At 50.0% G+C, this 16,223-nt stretch overlaps 1 protein-coding gene across 13 annotated transcripts in view; it reads left to right on the plus strand.

Moving 5' to 3' along the window:
- PDPR (pyruvate dehydrogenase phosphatase regulatory subunit) overlaps positions 1 to 16,223 on the plus strand; it is a 69,617-nt gene that overhangs the window by 41,467 nt on the left and 11,927 nt on the right. For all 13 annotated transcript variants that reach the window (XM_039503119.1, XM_039503120.1, XM_039503129.1 and 10 more), the window contains 3 exons: positions 1,047 to 1,141; positions 4,468 to 4,557; positions 5,476 to 5,658. In XM_039503119.1, the coding sequence (XP_039359053.1) occupies positions 1,047 to 1,141; positions 4,468 to 4,557; positions 5,476 to 5,658 (368 nt within the window). The remainder of the gene's footprint in view (positions 1 to 1,046; positions 1,142 to 4,467; positions 4,558 to 5,475; positions 5,659 to 16,223) is intronic.

A 16,223-nucleotide genomic window follows, 5' to 3' on the forward strand; every position in this document is an offset into this window, starting at 1 on the left:
ATTAAAGGATTGGGCCAAAAGAAATATGATGAGGTTCAACAAGGACAAGTGCAGAGTCCTGCACTTAGGACGGAAGAATCCCATGCACTGTTACAGACTAGGGACCGAATGGCTGGGCAGCAGTTCTGCAGAAAAGGACCTAGGGGTTACGGTGGACGAAAAGCTGAATATGAGTCAACAGTGTGCCCTTGTTGCCAAGAAAGCCAGTGGCATTTTGGGTTGTATAAGTAGGGGCATTTCCAGCAGATGGAGGGATGTGATCATTCCCCTCTACTCAGCACTGGTGAGGCCTCATTTGGAGTACTGTGTCCAGTTTTGGGCCCCACACTACAAGAAGGATGTGGATAAATTGGAGAGAGTCCAGCGGAGGGCAACAAAAATGATTAGGGGGCTGGAGCACATGACTTATGAGGAGAGGCTGAGGGAAGTGGGATTGTTTAGTCTGCAGAAGAGAAGAATGAGGGGGGATTTGATAGCTGCTTTCAACTACCTGAAAGGGGGTTCCAAAGAGGATGGATCTAGACTGTTCTCAGTGGTAGAAGATGACAGAACAAGGAGTAATGGTCTCAAGTTGCAGAGGGGGAGGTTTAGGTTGGACATTAGGAAAAACGTTTTCACTAGTAGGGTGGTGAAGAACTGGAATGGGTTACCTAGGGAGGTAGTGGAATCTCCTTCCTTAGAGGTTTTTAAGGTCAGGCTTGACAAAGCCCTGGCTGGGATGATTTAGTTGGGTTTGGTCCTGCTTTGAGCAGGGGGTTGGACTAGATGACCTCCTGAGGTCCCTTCCAACCCTGAGATTCTATGATTCTATGATTCCACTTCCTCACAGGCTCCCAAGAGAGCAGCTTAGCTGACCCCTGGAAGATCTTTTTCCGTTTCTAGTTTCTGTGAATCTCTATAAAATTTTGTGATTGTTGCCCATAGCGACAACTGATACTTTTTTCCAGTCTCTGATTTCTGTAAGGTAAGCATGCGGCCAGATGGAACCTTCCCCTTCATCCATCTGATTACTTAGTAGTAGAAAACCTTTTCCTTTCTCCATCTAGCTCTCAATCTGATTGGCCCTCGTGCAGTGGACGTGCTGTCAGAATTATCCTATGTCCCGATGACACCAGAACACTTCCCCTCTCTCTTTTGCAAGGTGGGTGACTTGCATTTACAGATGAGAGTACAAATACTTAGAATTACTGAGATAACTGAACTAGGTACTTAGCACTACTCATTGTGGATATTTTTATTATCTCCCTTTAAAATCAACTTACTGAATATACAGCAGAACTTCTTTGAAATGGACTTTATTCTGTGCAGCTGTAGTTCTAACTGATATCTCAGTTTTCAGAGTAGCAGCCGTGTTAGTCTGTATCAGCAAAAAGAACAGGAGTACTTATGGCACCTTAGAGACTAACAAATTTATTTGAGCATAAGCTTTCGTGGGCTAAAACCTACTTCATCAGATGTGTGCAGTGGAAAATACAGTAGGAAGATATATATACACAGAGAACATGAAAAAATGGGTGTTGCCATACCAACTATAATGAGGCTAATCAGTTACGGTGGGCTATTATCAGCAGGAGAAAAAAAACTTTTGTAGTGATAATCAGGATGGCCCATTTCCAACAGTTGACAAGAAAGCCTGAGTAACAGTAGGGGAAAAATTAGCATGAGGAAATAGTTTTTACTTTGTGTAATGACCCATCCACTTCCAGTCTTTTTTCAAGCCTAATTTAATGGTGTCCAGTTTGCAAATTAATTCCAGTTCTGCAGTTTCTCGTTGGAGTCTGTTTTAGAAGTTTTTTGTTGGAGAATTGCGACTTTGAGGTCTGTAATTGAGTGACCAGGGAGATTGAAGTGTTCTCCGACTGGTTTTTAATGTTATAATTCTTGACGTCTGATTTGTGTTCATTTATTCTTTTGTGTAGAGACTGTCCGGTTTGGCCAATGTACATGGCAGAAGGGCATTGCTGGCACATGATGGCATATATCACATTGGTAGATGTGCAGGTGAACGAGCTTCTGATGGTGTGGCTGATGTGATTATGTCCTATGATGGTGTCCCTTGAATAGATATGTGGACAGAGTTAGCAACGGGCTTTGTTGCAAGGATAATTTCCTGGGTTAGTGTTTTTGTTGTGTGGTTGCTGGTGAGTATTTGCTTCAGGTTGGGGGGCTGTCTGTAAGCAAGGACCGGACTATCTCCCAAGATCTGTGTCAGTGAGGGATCATCCTTCAGGATAGGTTGTAGATCCTTGATGATGTGCTGAAGAGGTTTTAGTTGGGGGTTAAAGGTGACAGCTCGTGGCATTCTGTTACTTTCTTTGTTGGGCTTGTCCTGGAGTAGGTGACTTCTGGGTATTCTTCTAGCTCTGTCAATCTGTTTCTTCACTTCAGCAGGTGTGTATTGTAGTTTTAAGAGTGCTTGATACAGATCTTGTAGGTGTTTGTGTCTGTCTGAGGGATTGGAGCAAATGTGATTGTATCTTAGAGCTTGGCTATAGACAATGGATTGTGTGATGTGGTCTGGATGAAAGCTGGAGGCATGTAGGTAAGTATAACAGTCAGTAGGTTTCTGGTATAGGGTGAAAGCAGCAAAGAGTCCTGTGGCACCTTATAGACTAACAGACACATTGGAGCATGAGATTTCTTGGATGAATACCCACTTTGGATGCATGTAGTGGAAATTTCCAGAGGCAGGTATAAATATGCAGGCAAGAATCAGGCTAGAGATAACAAGGTTAGTTCAATCAGGGAGGATGAGGCCCTGTTCTAGCAGCTGAGGTGTGAACATCAAGGGAGGAGAAACTGCTTTTGTAGTTGGCAAGCCAGGGACAGTCTGTTTTAATCCTGAGCTGATGGTGTCAAATTTGCAGATGAACTGAAGCTCAGCAGTTTCTCTTTGAAATCTGGTCCTGAAGTTTTTTTGCTGCAGGATGGCTACCTTTACATCTGCTATTGTGTGTCCAGGGAGATTGAAGTGTTCTCTTACAGGTTTTTGTATATTGCCATTCCTAATATCTGATTTGTGTCCATTTATCCTTTTACGTAGGGACTGTCCAGTTTGGCCGATGTACATAGCAGAGGGGCATTGCTGGCATATGATGGCGTATATTACATTGGTGGACGTGCAGGTGAATGAACTGTTGATGGTGTGGCTATGGAAAGCATGGACGCCCCATCATCTCAGGCATTGGCACCCTGACAGCAGGATTGTCTGGCTGTGTAGACTCTGTCCTCAGGCCCTACGCTATACTGGCCATCCTGGACAATGATCCCTCATTTTCACAGGCCTTGGGTGGCAGGCCAGTCCTCGCCCACAGACAACCTGCCAACCTGAAGCATATTCTCACCAGTAACTACACACCGTACCATAGTAACTCTAACTCAGGAACCAATCCATGCAATAAACCTTGATGTCAACTCTTCCCACATATCTACGCCAGCGACACCATCACAGGACCTAACCAGATCAGCCACACCATCACCAGTCCATCTTTGTGTGGAATGTTGGTTTAGAGGGTTTCTACATCCATAGTGGCCAGGATGATGTTTTCAGGAAGATCACCAAAGGATTGTAGTTTCCTCAGGAAGTCAGTGGTGTCTCGAAGATAGCTAGGAGTGCTGGTAGTGTAGGGCCTGAGGAGAGAGTCTACATAGCCAGACAGTCCTGCTGTCAGGGTGCCAGTGCCTGAGATGATGGGGCGTCCAGGATTTACAGGTTTATGGATTTTGGGTAGCAGATAGAATACCCCTGGTCGGGGTTTTAGGGGTGTGTCTCTGTGCAGATTTGTTCCTGTGCTTTTTAGAGAGTTTCTTGAGCAAATGGTGTAATTTCTTTTGGTAACCCTCAGTGGGATCAGAGGGTAATGGCCTGTAACACACACATTCTAACAGAAACAGTCCATTGTTTGTTCTCTGATGCATCTGACTGGAGAGCACCCATGGACAAAGCAGTTTTTCCACTGAACCTGGCCCCAAATAACCTCAAAATGAATTATGCCTCTTCCTTCCCACCACAGGATCCACTCTCTTGTCCTCTGAGGAAACTCTTCTTAAAACAAAAGGTGGATGTCCACAGCTCTGCCAGTATTTATGATTGGTATGAATGTGGGCATCTTTCTCATACAGCTTGTGAGTGAAGGATTAGAAATGCAACTCTTCCCATGTGTTTTTGCAACATCTTTGGCACTAGTGTTTATGGCTCTCCTAATGAGATATATGTTAGTGCAAGTAGCAAATGCCTTGAGAACCAGCAGCCTCAGGAAATAAGAACTGATCAAATCTCCTTGTTTGAATTAAACTTCACTTTTGAAGTGAGCTAAGATGAAGAAGGGGAAAAGGTTTAGCCCATGGGATTTGCAGTGTGTGTGTGCGCGCGCGCGTGTGTGTGGGGGGGACCCCTCATTCTGGATCTTAGATGCCATGGTCCAGTCTGAACTTTGCTTTTCTCTCTTTAATTCCCCCTTTCTGCAGGAAATGAGCGTGGGGTATGCTAATGGGATCCGTGTGATGAGCATGACACACACAGGAGAACCTGGATTCATGCTATACATCCCTATAGAGGTAGATTGGTTTATAAGGCTTAACCAGTCAGTACAGTCCTTAACACTTCCATCTTAACCATACAAAGATGAATAGGCTTCTTTCCTGCTTGGGTGGGTATAGTTAACTTTGACCCTTTTGGCATGGAGAATGGCATTTTGTAATCTGAAGTATACAAGTGCCTTTGCTAGAACCTCTGAATTCTGGAAGTGAAATTAATGCTGCCTTACATTCAGTTGAACGTGTTTGCTTGCTAGAGTCAATACTTAGCCATGTGTATAAAGGGTAGGTTTACCAGGCCGGACTATTTTCTGCCCTTGGAGTCCAAATCATATTGCTGTAGTTCTTGTAGTGCATGTAAAAGATCAAATACTGTTATGTGGTCATGGGCACTCAGTGCAAGGTCTGGGTCTTATGAAACTGTGGGACAGAAGGAGGTGTGGGGGTAGGGAAACTACAGCATATGAACCCAAGATTATGGGAGTTGAATATTATTCCAAGCCAATTATGGGAATAATGACCCATTCAATGGAAATAATAGCTGGCAAATTTAAGAACAAATAAATGAAATACTCCTTCCTACAGTTTGTAGTCAGGCTGTGCAAGTCACTAAAGTATAGAATTAATGTCCCATACTGTGGCTGGCTTTTAAAGGATGGGTATATAATTATATGCCCCTTATTTGTAGTAATACTAACTCAAACAGGGTAGTCAAATCTGTCTTTACTGTGGGAGCTGATCTCTGAAAGGGACAGGAAGGAGTTTCCCTGCTTTGTGCAGCATTACACAATTGGGCAGGTACCTTGTGCAGTCTTTCCTGTGAAGCATTGCTCTGGAGACAGGGTACTGGAGTCTGCCTCTTGGTGTGGCAGATTGTCCCTTTATCTTCTCTGATGCTGCGTGTGCTGGTAATCCTGATGTGTTAATTCTTCCCTGCAGTATGCTCTGCATGTGTACAATGAGTTGATGAGCATGGGACAGAAGTACGGGATCCGGAATGCTGGCTATTACGCACTTCGCAGCTTACGCATTGAAAAGTTCTTTGCGTTCTGGGGCCAGGATCTGGACACTTTCACCACCCCTTTGGAATGTGGACGCGAGTTCCGGGTGAAACTGGACAAGGTACTGTGTCTGAGGCTGAACCAGCTCCCTCAGCAGTGTTTGCAGAAGAACAGGCAGGATACATGGGATTGAAACAAAGAAGGCAAAGCAGTACTGCCCTGAAAAGAGAGTGCTCTCTAATGGGCTAGATTCCAACACAAATATTTTCATGGGCAAGTGGGGAACTTGTGTGTGAAAATATTTTGTCTGTATTAATGACTGATTCTGTTGCATCTTGAAAAGATGCTAGAAACCACACAAATGCTGTACCCTCCAGCCTCTAGGGCAGTAATCTCAACTGCTTGTGAGTGAAGAATTAGAAATGCAACTCTTCTCGCATCTGCTGTGTTTGCAGATCCTATCTCCCAGCAACCCGTTTGGCACTAGGGTTTATGGCTTTATGCCTAGTGTGAACCTTTTACCTGGATAGGGACAGTGGGTGTGGAAAGCACTCAGCTGCTTGCAGGATTCAGCCTATTGTTTGGCTTTCTCCTACCAGTCCCTCTGCCCAGTTTCATTGATGGCTCCAGCACTGCCCATGGAACAAGATTTGAGGTCAGTTCAACAGCATTGGGAAGCCCAAGAGCACCAAACCCTTTTTTTTTTTTTTTTTTGCAGGGATCATCCATAAAAAATTGCTCTTATGGCAAGGGCTAGGTTGAGATTGGAGTGATATTTTGGGTGCTGGTGATGATCCTTACCTGTTATAACCACTCTCTGGCTGCTAAAACTTGGGATCTCAGTTGCATGAGAGGTAGCAGAATACCTGATTTTTGTCCTGTTTTCAGGGGTAAGAACCCTCTTGGTAAAGTAGTGACTCCAGGAACTTGATCCAATTGATCTGGAGTTTTAAGGTTTGACTTGTCTTTTCGTTCTGGGCTCCCTTTTGTCACTATATCAGTAATATGTACCCCATCAAACCATGTGACCAGGAGGACAGCTAGTGTCCCCAGAGAGTGGCGTAATGCTCCACAACCAGAGCGGAGAGAAAGAGTACACCCTCCTTCTTCGAGAGATGTCCCTGTGGGTCCTCCACTCCAGGTGTTGGTGCGCCCCTGCGCCTTCGCTCAGAGATTTTGACAGCTGTATTCATACCAGTAGTGCATGTGCAGAGTCTGCCCCACGTGCCGAGCGTGCCTCAATAGTAAGCGTGCGCGACCAGTCTCCCCAGTTCCTTCTCTGCCGTCCCTGGCCTGAGATGGTGCTCAGCAGACTTGTCAGAGAACTTTCTCTCACCTTGTTTAAAATAATTTCCTTCTTAGTTTAGCTTTCCAGTTAGTTAGATACAACTTCCCCTATCTCCTTTCTCTACCTAACCCCCCCCCCCAACCCCTTTTCTTTTTTCCTGTCAGCAGCAGCCGCTTCCGATGTGCCTGGCTCCCCAGGCTTTAAGCGCTGCTCCACCTGCCGCGATGCCATTCCCATCTCCGATGGTCACTCCCAATGTATAAAATGCTTGGGGGAATCCCACATCCCCCAAAATGTGCCCACTGCTGTAAACTTAAATCCAGGGCACGTAAGGACAGGGAGCTGAGATTTAAACTGCTCCTTATGCAGAAGTCCTTAGGACCAGCCTCAGACCCGGGCGCCGACTCCTCTGCATGCGGCTGCCCCCTCACCTCAAAGAAGGAGAAAAAATCCTCCAAAAGTTCACCAGGCAGGTCTACAATCTCTCTCTGGCATTTCCCTGACTCAGCACTTTTGATGTGCTGGGCTCCTCCGGCGCCGCCTAAAACCTGCCTGCTGCTGCAGCGGTAGCACAAACCCTAGTGCCGAGGCTTCGGGCTTCCAGCTGCCTGCCTCTCATACTGCACCGTTTGGCACCACAAAAGATGTGTTGCCGACATGTATTAAGCTGCCTGACCCTCCGCAGGCTGCTCTCATTATACCGGTACCATCACTCTCTGAACTTGGTGGTAGTGATACAAGGCTCAGGACACCAGTGCAGATGAACCCTCCTGCACAGCAAATACCTCTCAAGCCTGGTCTACACTACGCGTTTAAACCGGTTTTAGGAGCGTAAAACCGATTTAACGCCACACCCGTCCACACTAAGAGGCCCTTTATATCGGTATAAAGGGCTCTTTAAACCGGTTTCTGTACTCCTCCCTAACGAGAGGAGTAGCGCTAATATCGGTATTACCATATCGGATTGGGGTTAGTGTGGCCGCAGATCGACGGTATTGGCCTCCGGGTGGTATCCCACAGTGCACCACTGACCGCTCTGGACAGCAATCTGAACTCGGATGCAGTGGCCAGGTAGACAGGAAAAGCCCCGCGAACTTTTGAATATTTCCTGTTTGCCCAGCGTGGAGCTCCAATCAGCACGGGTGGTGATGCAGTTAAAAATCAAAAGAAAGAAAGAGCTCCTGCATGGACGATGCGGACGTGATCGCTGTAAGGGCAGGCAAATCTGTTCTATCAGCACTCCGTTACAGAAGACGAAATTCAAAATCATTTTTTAAATATCTCCAGACAGATGCCATAGCAGGGACTCAGCGCACTGCTGCGTGACAAACGTAACGGAAAGCCAAAGAATCAAATGGACGCTCATGGACTGGAGGACTCAAGCTATCCCACAGTTCCTGCAGTCTCTGAAAAGCATTTGCATTCTTGGCTGAGCTCCAAATGCTTCTAGGGTCAAAAACAGTGTCCGCGGTGGGTCAGGGCATAGCTAGGCAATTTACGCACCCCCCCACCCACCCCCTGAAGTGAAAGGGAAAACAATCCTCTCTTGACTCTTTTACATGTCACCCTATCTTTACTGAATGCTGCAGATAGATGCGATGGTGCAGCACTCAACACCAACATCCTTGTTCCCCCCACGCTATGGATGGCTGATGGTACAAAATGACTGGTACCCGTTCTCATCATCAGCCTATTGGCACATGGGGCAGTGCAAAAGGACTGGTAACCATGCTGACTAGCATCTGTTAGGTCGATCAAGGGCGCCTGGTCCTAATTTTTCCTGGTAGATGGTACAGTATGGCTGATAACCATCGTCATCATAGCAACAGGGGGCTGAGCTCCATCAGCCCCCACCCTTCATGTGTAAAGAAAAGATTAAATTGCCCCTGAACTAGCAGAGGGATGCTGGGCTCCTCTCCTACACACTCCTTACTGTCCTGTCTGGACTATCATAGCAGCTGGAGGCTGCCTTCCACTCATATCTCACTAACAAGTCACTGTGTCTTATTCCTGCATTCTTTATTACTTCATCACACAAGTGGGGGGACAATGCTACGGTAGCCCAGGAAGGCTGAGGGAAGAACGGAATCAACAGGTGGGGTTGTTGCAGGAGCACCCCCTGTGAATAGAATACAGCTCATAATTTCTGCAGGATCTGACACAGAGCAGCTGTGCTCTCTGGTTCTCTGATACAGTGGTTCTCTAGTACACTTGCCCATATTCTAGGCAGGACTGATTCTATTTTTAGATACCAAAAAGGAGGGATTGACTCAGGGAGTCATTCCCAATTTTAACTTTAGCCCCTGGCTAAGAGCAGCCAGGGGCACTTATGACAGCAGCAAATGGAACAGTGCAAAAGGACTGGTAGCCACGATCATCTTATTACCAATTTATGGTATGGTAGATGGTACAATATGGCTGATAACCATCTCTGCTATCATGCAAAAGCAAAAGCATGCTGCTGTGTAGCGCTGCTGAATCGCCTCTGTGAGCGGCATCTAGTACACATACGGTGACAGTCACAAAAGGCGAAACAGGCTCCATGATTGCCATGCTATGGCATCTTCCAGGGCAATCCAGGAAAAAAGGCATGAAATGCTTGTCTGCCGTTGCTTTCCCAGCGGAAGGAGTGACTGACGACATTTACCCAGAACCACCCGCGACAATGATTTTTGCCGCATCAGGCACTGGGATCTCAACCTGGAAATTCAAAGGGGCGGGGGAGGCTGCGGGAACTATGGGATAGCTACGGAATAGCTACCCACAGTGCAATGCTCCAGAAATCGACGCTAGCCTCGGACCGTGGACGCACACCACCGATTTAATGTGTTTAGTGTGGCCGCGCACACTCGATTTTATACAATCTGTTTTGTTAAACCGGTTTATGTAAATTCGGAATAATCCCGTAGTGTAGACGTACCCTCACACAGCCCTCACCACACACAGCGCTGCAGCACCACAATTTACTCACTCAAAGGACCTGCAAGGGTCACCCATTCTTCAGTCACCCCTACTTGACACCTGCTTCTCTCCGGACACTCGCACAAGTCCAGACAGGTTTCTCCTGCTAATTTCCACTTCTCCAGTGATGAGGAATCTCTGCTGCAGGGAGACTTTTCACCCTATCAGATCTTCCATTCACAGACCCCAATCAACATGGGTCATAAAAAAACTACTTCGTCCTACCCCCAGGATCCCTCCCCCTGGTATGCAGACCCATGGATGGCACCACCCATGTTCTTTCCAGCTCAATGGCAATATTGGGCTCCATGGGCACCTTATACTTGGGATCACACTTGATATGCCACCAGAGGCAGGGGCAAGACCTGCTCGGTATCACCAGTAGATGCATCTGCCACTGAGCCACGACATCAGGCAGTCCCTTCGCACCTGCAGAAACAATCACAGTCTACCTCCTCCAACCCAATAGACCCAGTAGTTACACTAGACGAAGCAATATTTCCTCCGATCGTCCTTGGATGATTTTTCAAAATTCAGGACCTCTTTAAAAGAGTTGCCAATGAGCTAAGGATTAACCTGGAGGAAGTTTCTGAACAACATGAGCTAACTGACATCCTGCAACCATCTACTTCTTCCAGGATTCCATTATCTATAAATGCAGCCATCATGGAACCTGCCAAAGCCATCTGGCAAACATGGCTGTAAGCCTACCACCTTCAAGCAAGCAGATCGAAAGTACTTTATCCCTTCCAAGGGCTCTGAATTCCTTTTCATTCATCCAGCACCAAATTCGCTGGTAGTAGAAGCAGTTAACCAAAAGAACAAGCACTAGTTTCCCCGCTCCAGCCCATCTGATAAGGACAGTAAGCAATTAGATCTGCTTGGGTGTAAGGTGTATGTGTCTTCCACATTACAATTCCGCATAGCTAATTATACAGCCGTTGTGGCAAAATATGACCACAAAAACTACAGTAAACTCATGGAATTTATTGCAGACATTCCAGAGGAAAAAAAGCAACAATTTATATCCATCGTTTCTGAGGGACAAATTATCTCCCGTACTGCTCTTCAGGCTGCCCTTGATACAGCCAATACTGCAGCAAGATACACTGCCACAGCAGTTGTAATGCGCCGAGGTTCATGGCTGTCGTCCTCTTCCTTTTTTCGGGAGGTCCAAAATACAATTGAGGATCTCCCCTTCGAGGATCTCCCCTTCTTTGCCTCCACAACGAACGAGGTACTTCATTCCATGAAGGACTCAAGGGCAATGCTCCGGTCACTAGGAATCCAAACCCCCTACAACCAGAAGGTGACAATATTGATACCAAGCTTACCAATGTCCATGCTACCCCATGTATGCCCAACAGCATCAGAGAGCACATGAGCAGCAGCAACAACAACAGCAATGCCAGAGACCCAGGTATCAACGCCGCCGTCCCAACTCGTCAGCAGCATCTCAACCCCCTCCGACTAAAGCAAATTTGAAGCCTTGGTCGAGGGTTTAGAAAACACTATTCCTACTTCAGGGCTTGCACTGCCTGCCCCTATATTTGGACACCACCTCTGCCCATTCTCCTATCAATGGCAGAATGTTATCACCGACAAATGGTCCATAGAGGTTGTCAGAATTGGCTATTCCATCCTGTAACGGGGTGAGACTCACCCCTGCGGCGCCTCCTATCGGTCAACCTGGGAATTAGCTCTTTTGACCCGGAGCACCCTCTGCAGGCTGGTGCCTCACTGCAGCTGGCCCCTGCGTCCCTCCTGGACCTGGTGCCCCTTGTCTTGGGCACTGCCCCCTGGCAGTACACCCGCTCTCTGAGTCTCTCCACCCAGGGGAACCCCCAGCCACTATCCCCACCTCACCTCCGTCTTGGGCTACTGTCAGTCACCGTCTAGCCCCCACTCACTGAGGCGACTGCAGTGTAAAAGCCACTCATCATAGGCAAGGGGGGTTTGGACCATCTGCCTCTGCCTACCCTGGGCTGCACCCTAATACCTTTCTGGCCTTTGACAAGGCCGCAGCCTGGGGCTTTTCTGGGCGGGAGTTCCCCAGCTCCCTTGCCCTGTTCCCCTCAGGTACTCTGTTCAGCTTCCCAGCAGCCAGGCCCTTCTTCCTCTAGAGACAGAGAGAGAGTCCCTGCTCCTGGCCCACTGCCCTCTTATACGGGCCAGCTGGGCCCTGATTGGGGCGTGGCCATTGCTTCCCCAATCAGCCTGGGAACTGCTTGCTCCCAGCCACAGCCCTCTCCTGGGCTATTTTAAGCCCTTTAAGGCCAGGGCCGGCTCCAGACCCCAGTGCGCCAAGCGCACGCGTGGGGCGGCATTTTCCCGGTAGGGCGGCAGGCGGCTCCGGCGGACCTCCCGCAGTCATGCCTGCGGGAGGTCCTGCGGAGCCGTGGGACCAGCGGACCTCCCGCAGGAATGACTGCGGACGGTTCCCTGGTCCCGCGGCTCGGGTGGACCTCCTGCAGGCATGACTGCGGATGCTCCACCGGAGCCGCGGGACCAGCGAACCCTCCGCAGCTGCGGGAGGACCACTGGAGCCGCGGGACCAGCGGACCCTCCGCAGTCATGCCTGCGGGAGTCCTCTGGTCCCGCGGCTCCGGTGCACCTCCCGCAGGCATGACTGCTTGGGGCGGCCAAATTCCTAGAGCTGCCCCTCTTTAAGGCCAAAGCGAGTGACCACCCCACTACACATCCCTTTCCTATCCTTGCCTCCCTCCTATCCCCGCTCCCCGTCCCTCTTCAGGGACCCTTCTCACGAGCAACTGCTCCTCCAAGAAGTACAACATCTGCTTCAGTTAGGAGCAGTGGAAATCGTGCCCGAACACCACACAGGAAAAGGTTTCTACTCCCATTACTTTTTAACAGAAAAGAAAACGGGGATAGTGACCGCTCCTCGACCTCAGGCAGCTCAACAAATTCATCAAAAAGCAAAAGTTCGAAATGGTTACCCTCACCACCATAATCCACAGCCTGCCACCAATTCCTCCCATTCATTCAGAACCAACATGTTCGAATAATGACAGACAACATCACCTGCATGTTTTATGTAAACAGACAGGAAGGGGCTTGGAATCACTCGCTCTGCACAGAAGCTATGAAGCTCTGGAATTGGTATCTCACGTACAACATCCTACCTACCAACATCAGCCTCCTACCTACCTGGGGCCCTGAATACCACTGTGGATGAACTAAGCAGACGATTTCCTTGTAATCACGAATGGGAGGTAAACGAGACAGTCATATGCAACATATTCCACATTTGGGGCTACCCAACACTGGACTTTTCGAGACTGTAAAGAACAAGAAATGTCCTAAATTTTGCTGCAGAGCAGGACTGGGCAAACATTCCTTAGGGGATGCGTTCATGATCTCATGGGGCCAAGACTTACTGTACACATTTCCTCCGATACCACTTCTCCACAGGGTTCTGACAAAGATATGGACAGATCGTGCCTCGGTAATTCTGATTCTTCTTCGAGTGCTTGCTCATATCCATTCCAGTTAGGTGTGCGCGCGCTGCGTGCACGTTTGTCGGAAGACTTTTACCCTAGCAACACTCGGTGGGTTGGCTGGGCGCTCCCTGGAGTGGCGCCACTATGGCACTGGATATATACCCCAGCCGACCCATCCACCCTTCAGTTCCTTCTTACCGCCTGTGTCGGTCGTTGGAACAGTGGAGCGCGGCTTAGCTGACCTCCACTTCCCTAGCTTCCTCATAGTTTCTCGTTCATTATTGTGTACATAGTTAGTTATATATATTGTATAGTTATATTTACTGTTAATAGTATAGTTAGAGTAGTATTAGTTAGAGGGGTTCGGGGATTAGCCCCTTCCCCGCACCCGGTACCGGGGCACATGCCCGGCTCCCTGGGTTTCAAGCCGTGCTTGGCCTGCCAGAGACCGATGCCGACAGGAGATTCAGACGACTCCAGTTTGAAGTGCCTCAGAGAATCACACTTAACTGCTAAGTGCCCCATTTGCCGAGTTTTCAAGCCACGCACTAAAAAGGAGCGGGACATAAGACTTAGACAGCTCCTCATGGAGGCGGCTCTCACCCCTCCATCTTCGGCACCGAGCGCTGCTCAGTTGGAGACTAGAAGCACCTCCTCGGCACCGGGCTGTACCAGTCTGCCCAAGACCTCTCGGCACCGGACATCGCCGGCACCGAAATCGGGCCCGAGGCACTCCCTCTCCCCGAGGGTAAAGAGAGCGAAGATTGCTGCTGCCTCGGCACTGCCCGCACCGAGGCCAGAGAGTGCGCCGAGGTCGGACCGACCGGTGCCGACACCCGCCGTGGCACCGAGTAGGCCGACACTGCCGACTCCGGTCCCACAAAGGCCGTCGAGTCCGGCACCGGTGACCTCCCCGGCACCTGCCGCGGTAGAGCTCACCATACCGTCCACGCCGGAGGCGTTCACAGTGGCGAAAGACCTGATCGCCCTGACAGACTCGGCATTGCCTCCACCCCCGGCACCGCCGGTGAGGGTGATTCAATCAATTGGCAAGCCAGCCTTGATTAGACCACCGTCTCTCAGCGCAACAGACCGGCACAGCTCATGATCGCAGTCTCACGGACGCTCCAGGTCCCGACGATGCTCCCGCTCTCATCGCCGATCTCAACGCCGCTCACAGTCCCGGCACCATTCCGTCACATGGCACCGGTCAGACACGCGGCACCGATCATTCACATGTTCCCCGGCTTGCTACTCCCAGCACTGCTCCAGATCCCGGTACCGCTCCAGGCACCGTACCTCCCAAAGCCACTCATGACACTGGGATTCGAGATCTCGGTCGACCTCCCGGCACCAGCTCGGTCGCAGGTCCCGATCTCGCTCTCGCTACGAGACATTTCACGGCACCGATCCCCAGTGCGTAGGGGAACAAGATCCGTTGGCACATCTGCCCAAGGCCTCTCTGCTCCTCCCTGGCCCTCCAGACACACATCGGTGTCGTCCCGAGCGGACAGCTACTATGCTGAGGAGCGTGATTCGGATGTGCCCGCCGGGGTCTTCCAAGAAGCCCGGCATCCAGACCAAGCTCCTCATCAATGGGGCTTTTGGACGCCTTGGGCATACCACCAGGCCCAAGGTGCTCCGTTGCCTCACACTACGTCGTCGGAGCACCGAGCGCCTGAGGCCACGGTTAGCCGTCCCCCTCCAACCGAGCTGGATGACCCGCTGGCCCATCCTCCGAATTCCCCGGTACCGCTCGAGCAGGAAGCGGTTCCGGACCAAGAGGTCGTACAGGACCCACTCGTTCCAGGTGCTTCATCCTCTTCCTCACCAGATGAGGCAGTGGCAGGGACCTCCTCCTCGGGTCCACCACCGATAGACCTAAGGGCCCATCAGGACCTCCTCAGGAGGGTTGCACTAAATATGAACCTACAGGTAGAGGAGGTCCCGGAGGTGGAAGACCCGGTAGTCAGCATTTTGTCCGCAGATACCCCCACCAGAGTGGCTCTGCCGTTTATCAAAACAATCCAAGCTAACGCTGACACCTTATGGCAGTCCCCCGCCTCCATCCCCCCTACGGCGAAGGGTGTTGAGTGTAAATACATGGTACCCTCTCGGGGGTACGAATACCTATACGTTCACCCTCCTCCTTAGTTGTCCAATCGGTCAACGAGAGGGAGCGCCATGGCCAACAAGCGCCAGCCCCATAGTCTAAAGAGGCTAGGCGAATGGACCTGCTCGGTCGGAAGGTATACTCCGCAGGCGCCCTACAACTCCGGGTAGCAAACCAGCAGGCACTGCTGAGCCGGTACAGTCATAACACCTGGGCGGAGCTCGGCAGATTTCAAGAGCTACTCCCACAGGACTCACGCCAAGAATTTGCTGCTTTCCTGGAGGAGGGGAAGAAGGTGGCTCGAACCTCCCTTCAGGCCTCCTTAGATGCGGCCGATTCAGCAGCCAGAACAGTGGCCTCCGGTATCACCATGAAGCGCATCTCCTGGCTGCAGGTCTCCAACCTCCCGCCGGAGTTACAGTATATGATCCAGGACTTGCCCTTTGATGGCAAAGGTCTGTTCTCAGAGAAGACGGACCCCAGGCTCCAAAGTTTAAAGGACAGTAGAGTCATCATGTGCACGTTGGGCATGCATACTTCTGTGACCCAACGCAGACCTTTCCGCCCCCAACCTTACCGTCCGTACTTCGTGCCTAGGCACAGACAAGACTTTTCTAGGCGACGCGGTCGAGGTGGGCGTAGGCGCCAGTCAGGACCCCAGACGGGCCAAAACCATGGTCCCTCCAAACCTCCGGGGGTCCAAAGTCTACCTTTTGAAGGTTCGCCTGAGGATGGCATACCAGTTTCTGGACAGGATCCTTTTCCTCCCTTCTCCAGTCGCCTTTCCTACTTCCTCCCGGCATGGTCCCAACTGACCTCAGACATCTGGGTACTACGCACCGTGAAACAAGGATACCACCTCC

Source organism: Mauremys reevesii, linkage group 16 (genome assembly GCF_016161935.1).
Source record: "Mauremys reevesii isolate NIE-2019 linkage group 16, ASM1616193v1, whole genome shotgun sequence".
NCBI lineage: Eukaryota > Metazoa > Chordata > Testudines > Geoemydidae > Mauremys > Mauremys reevesii.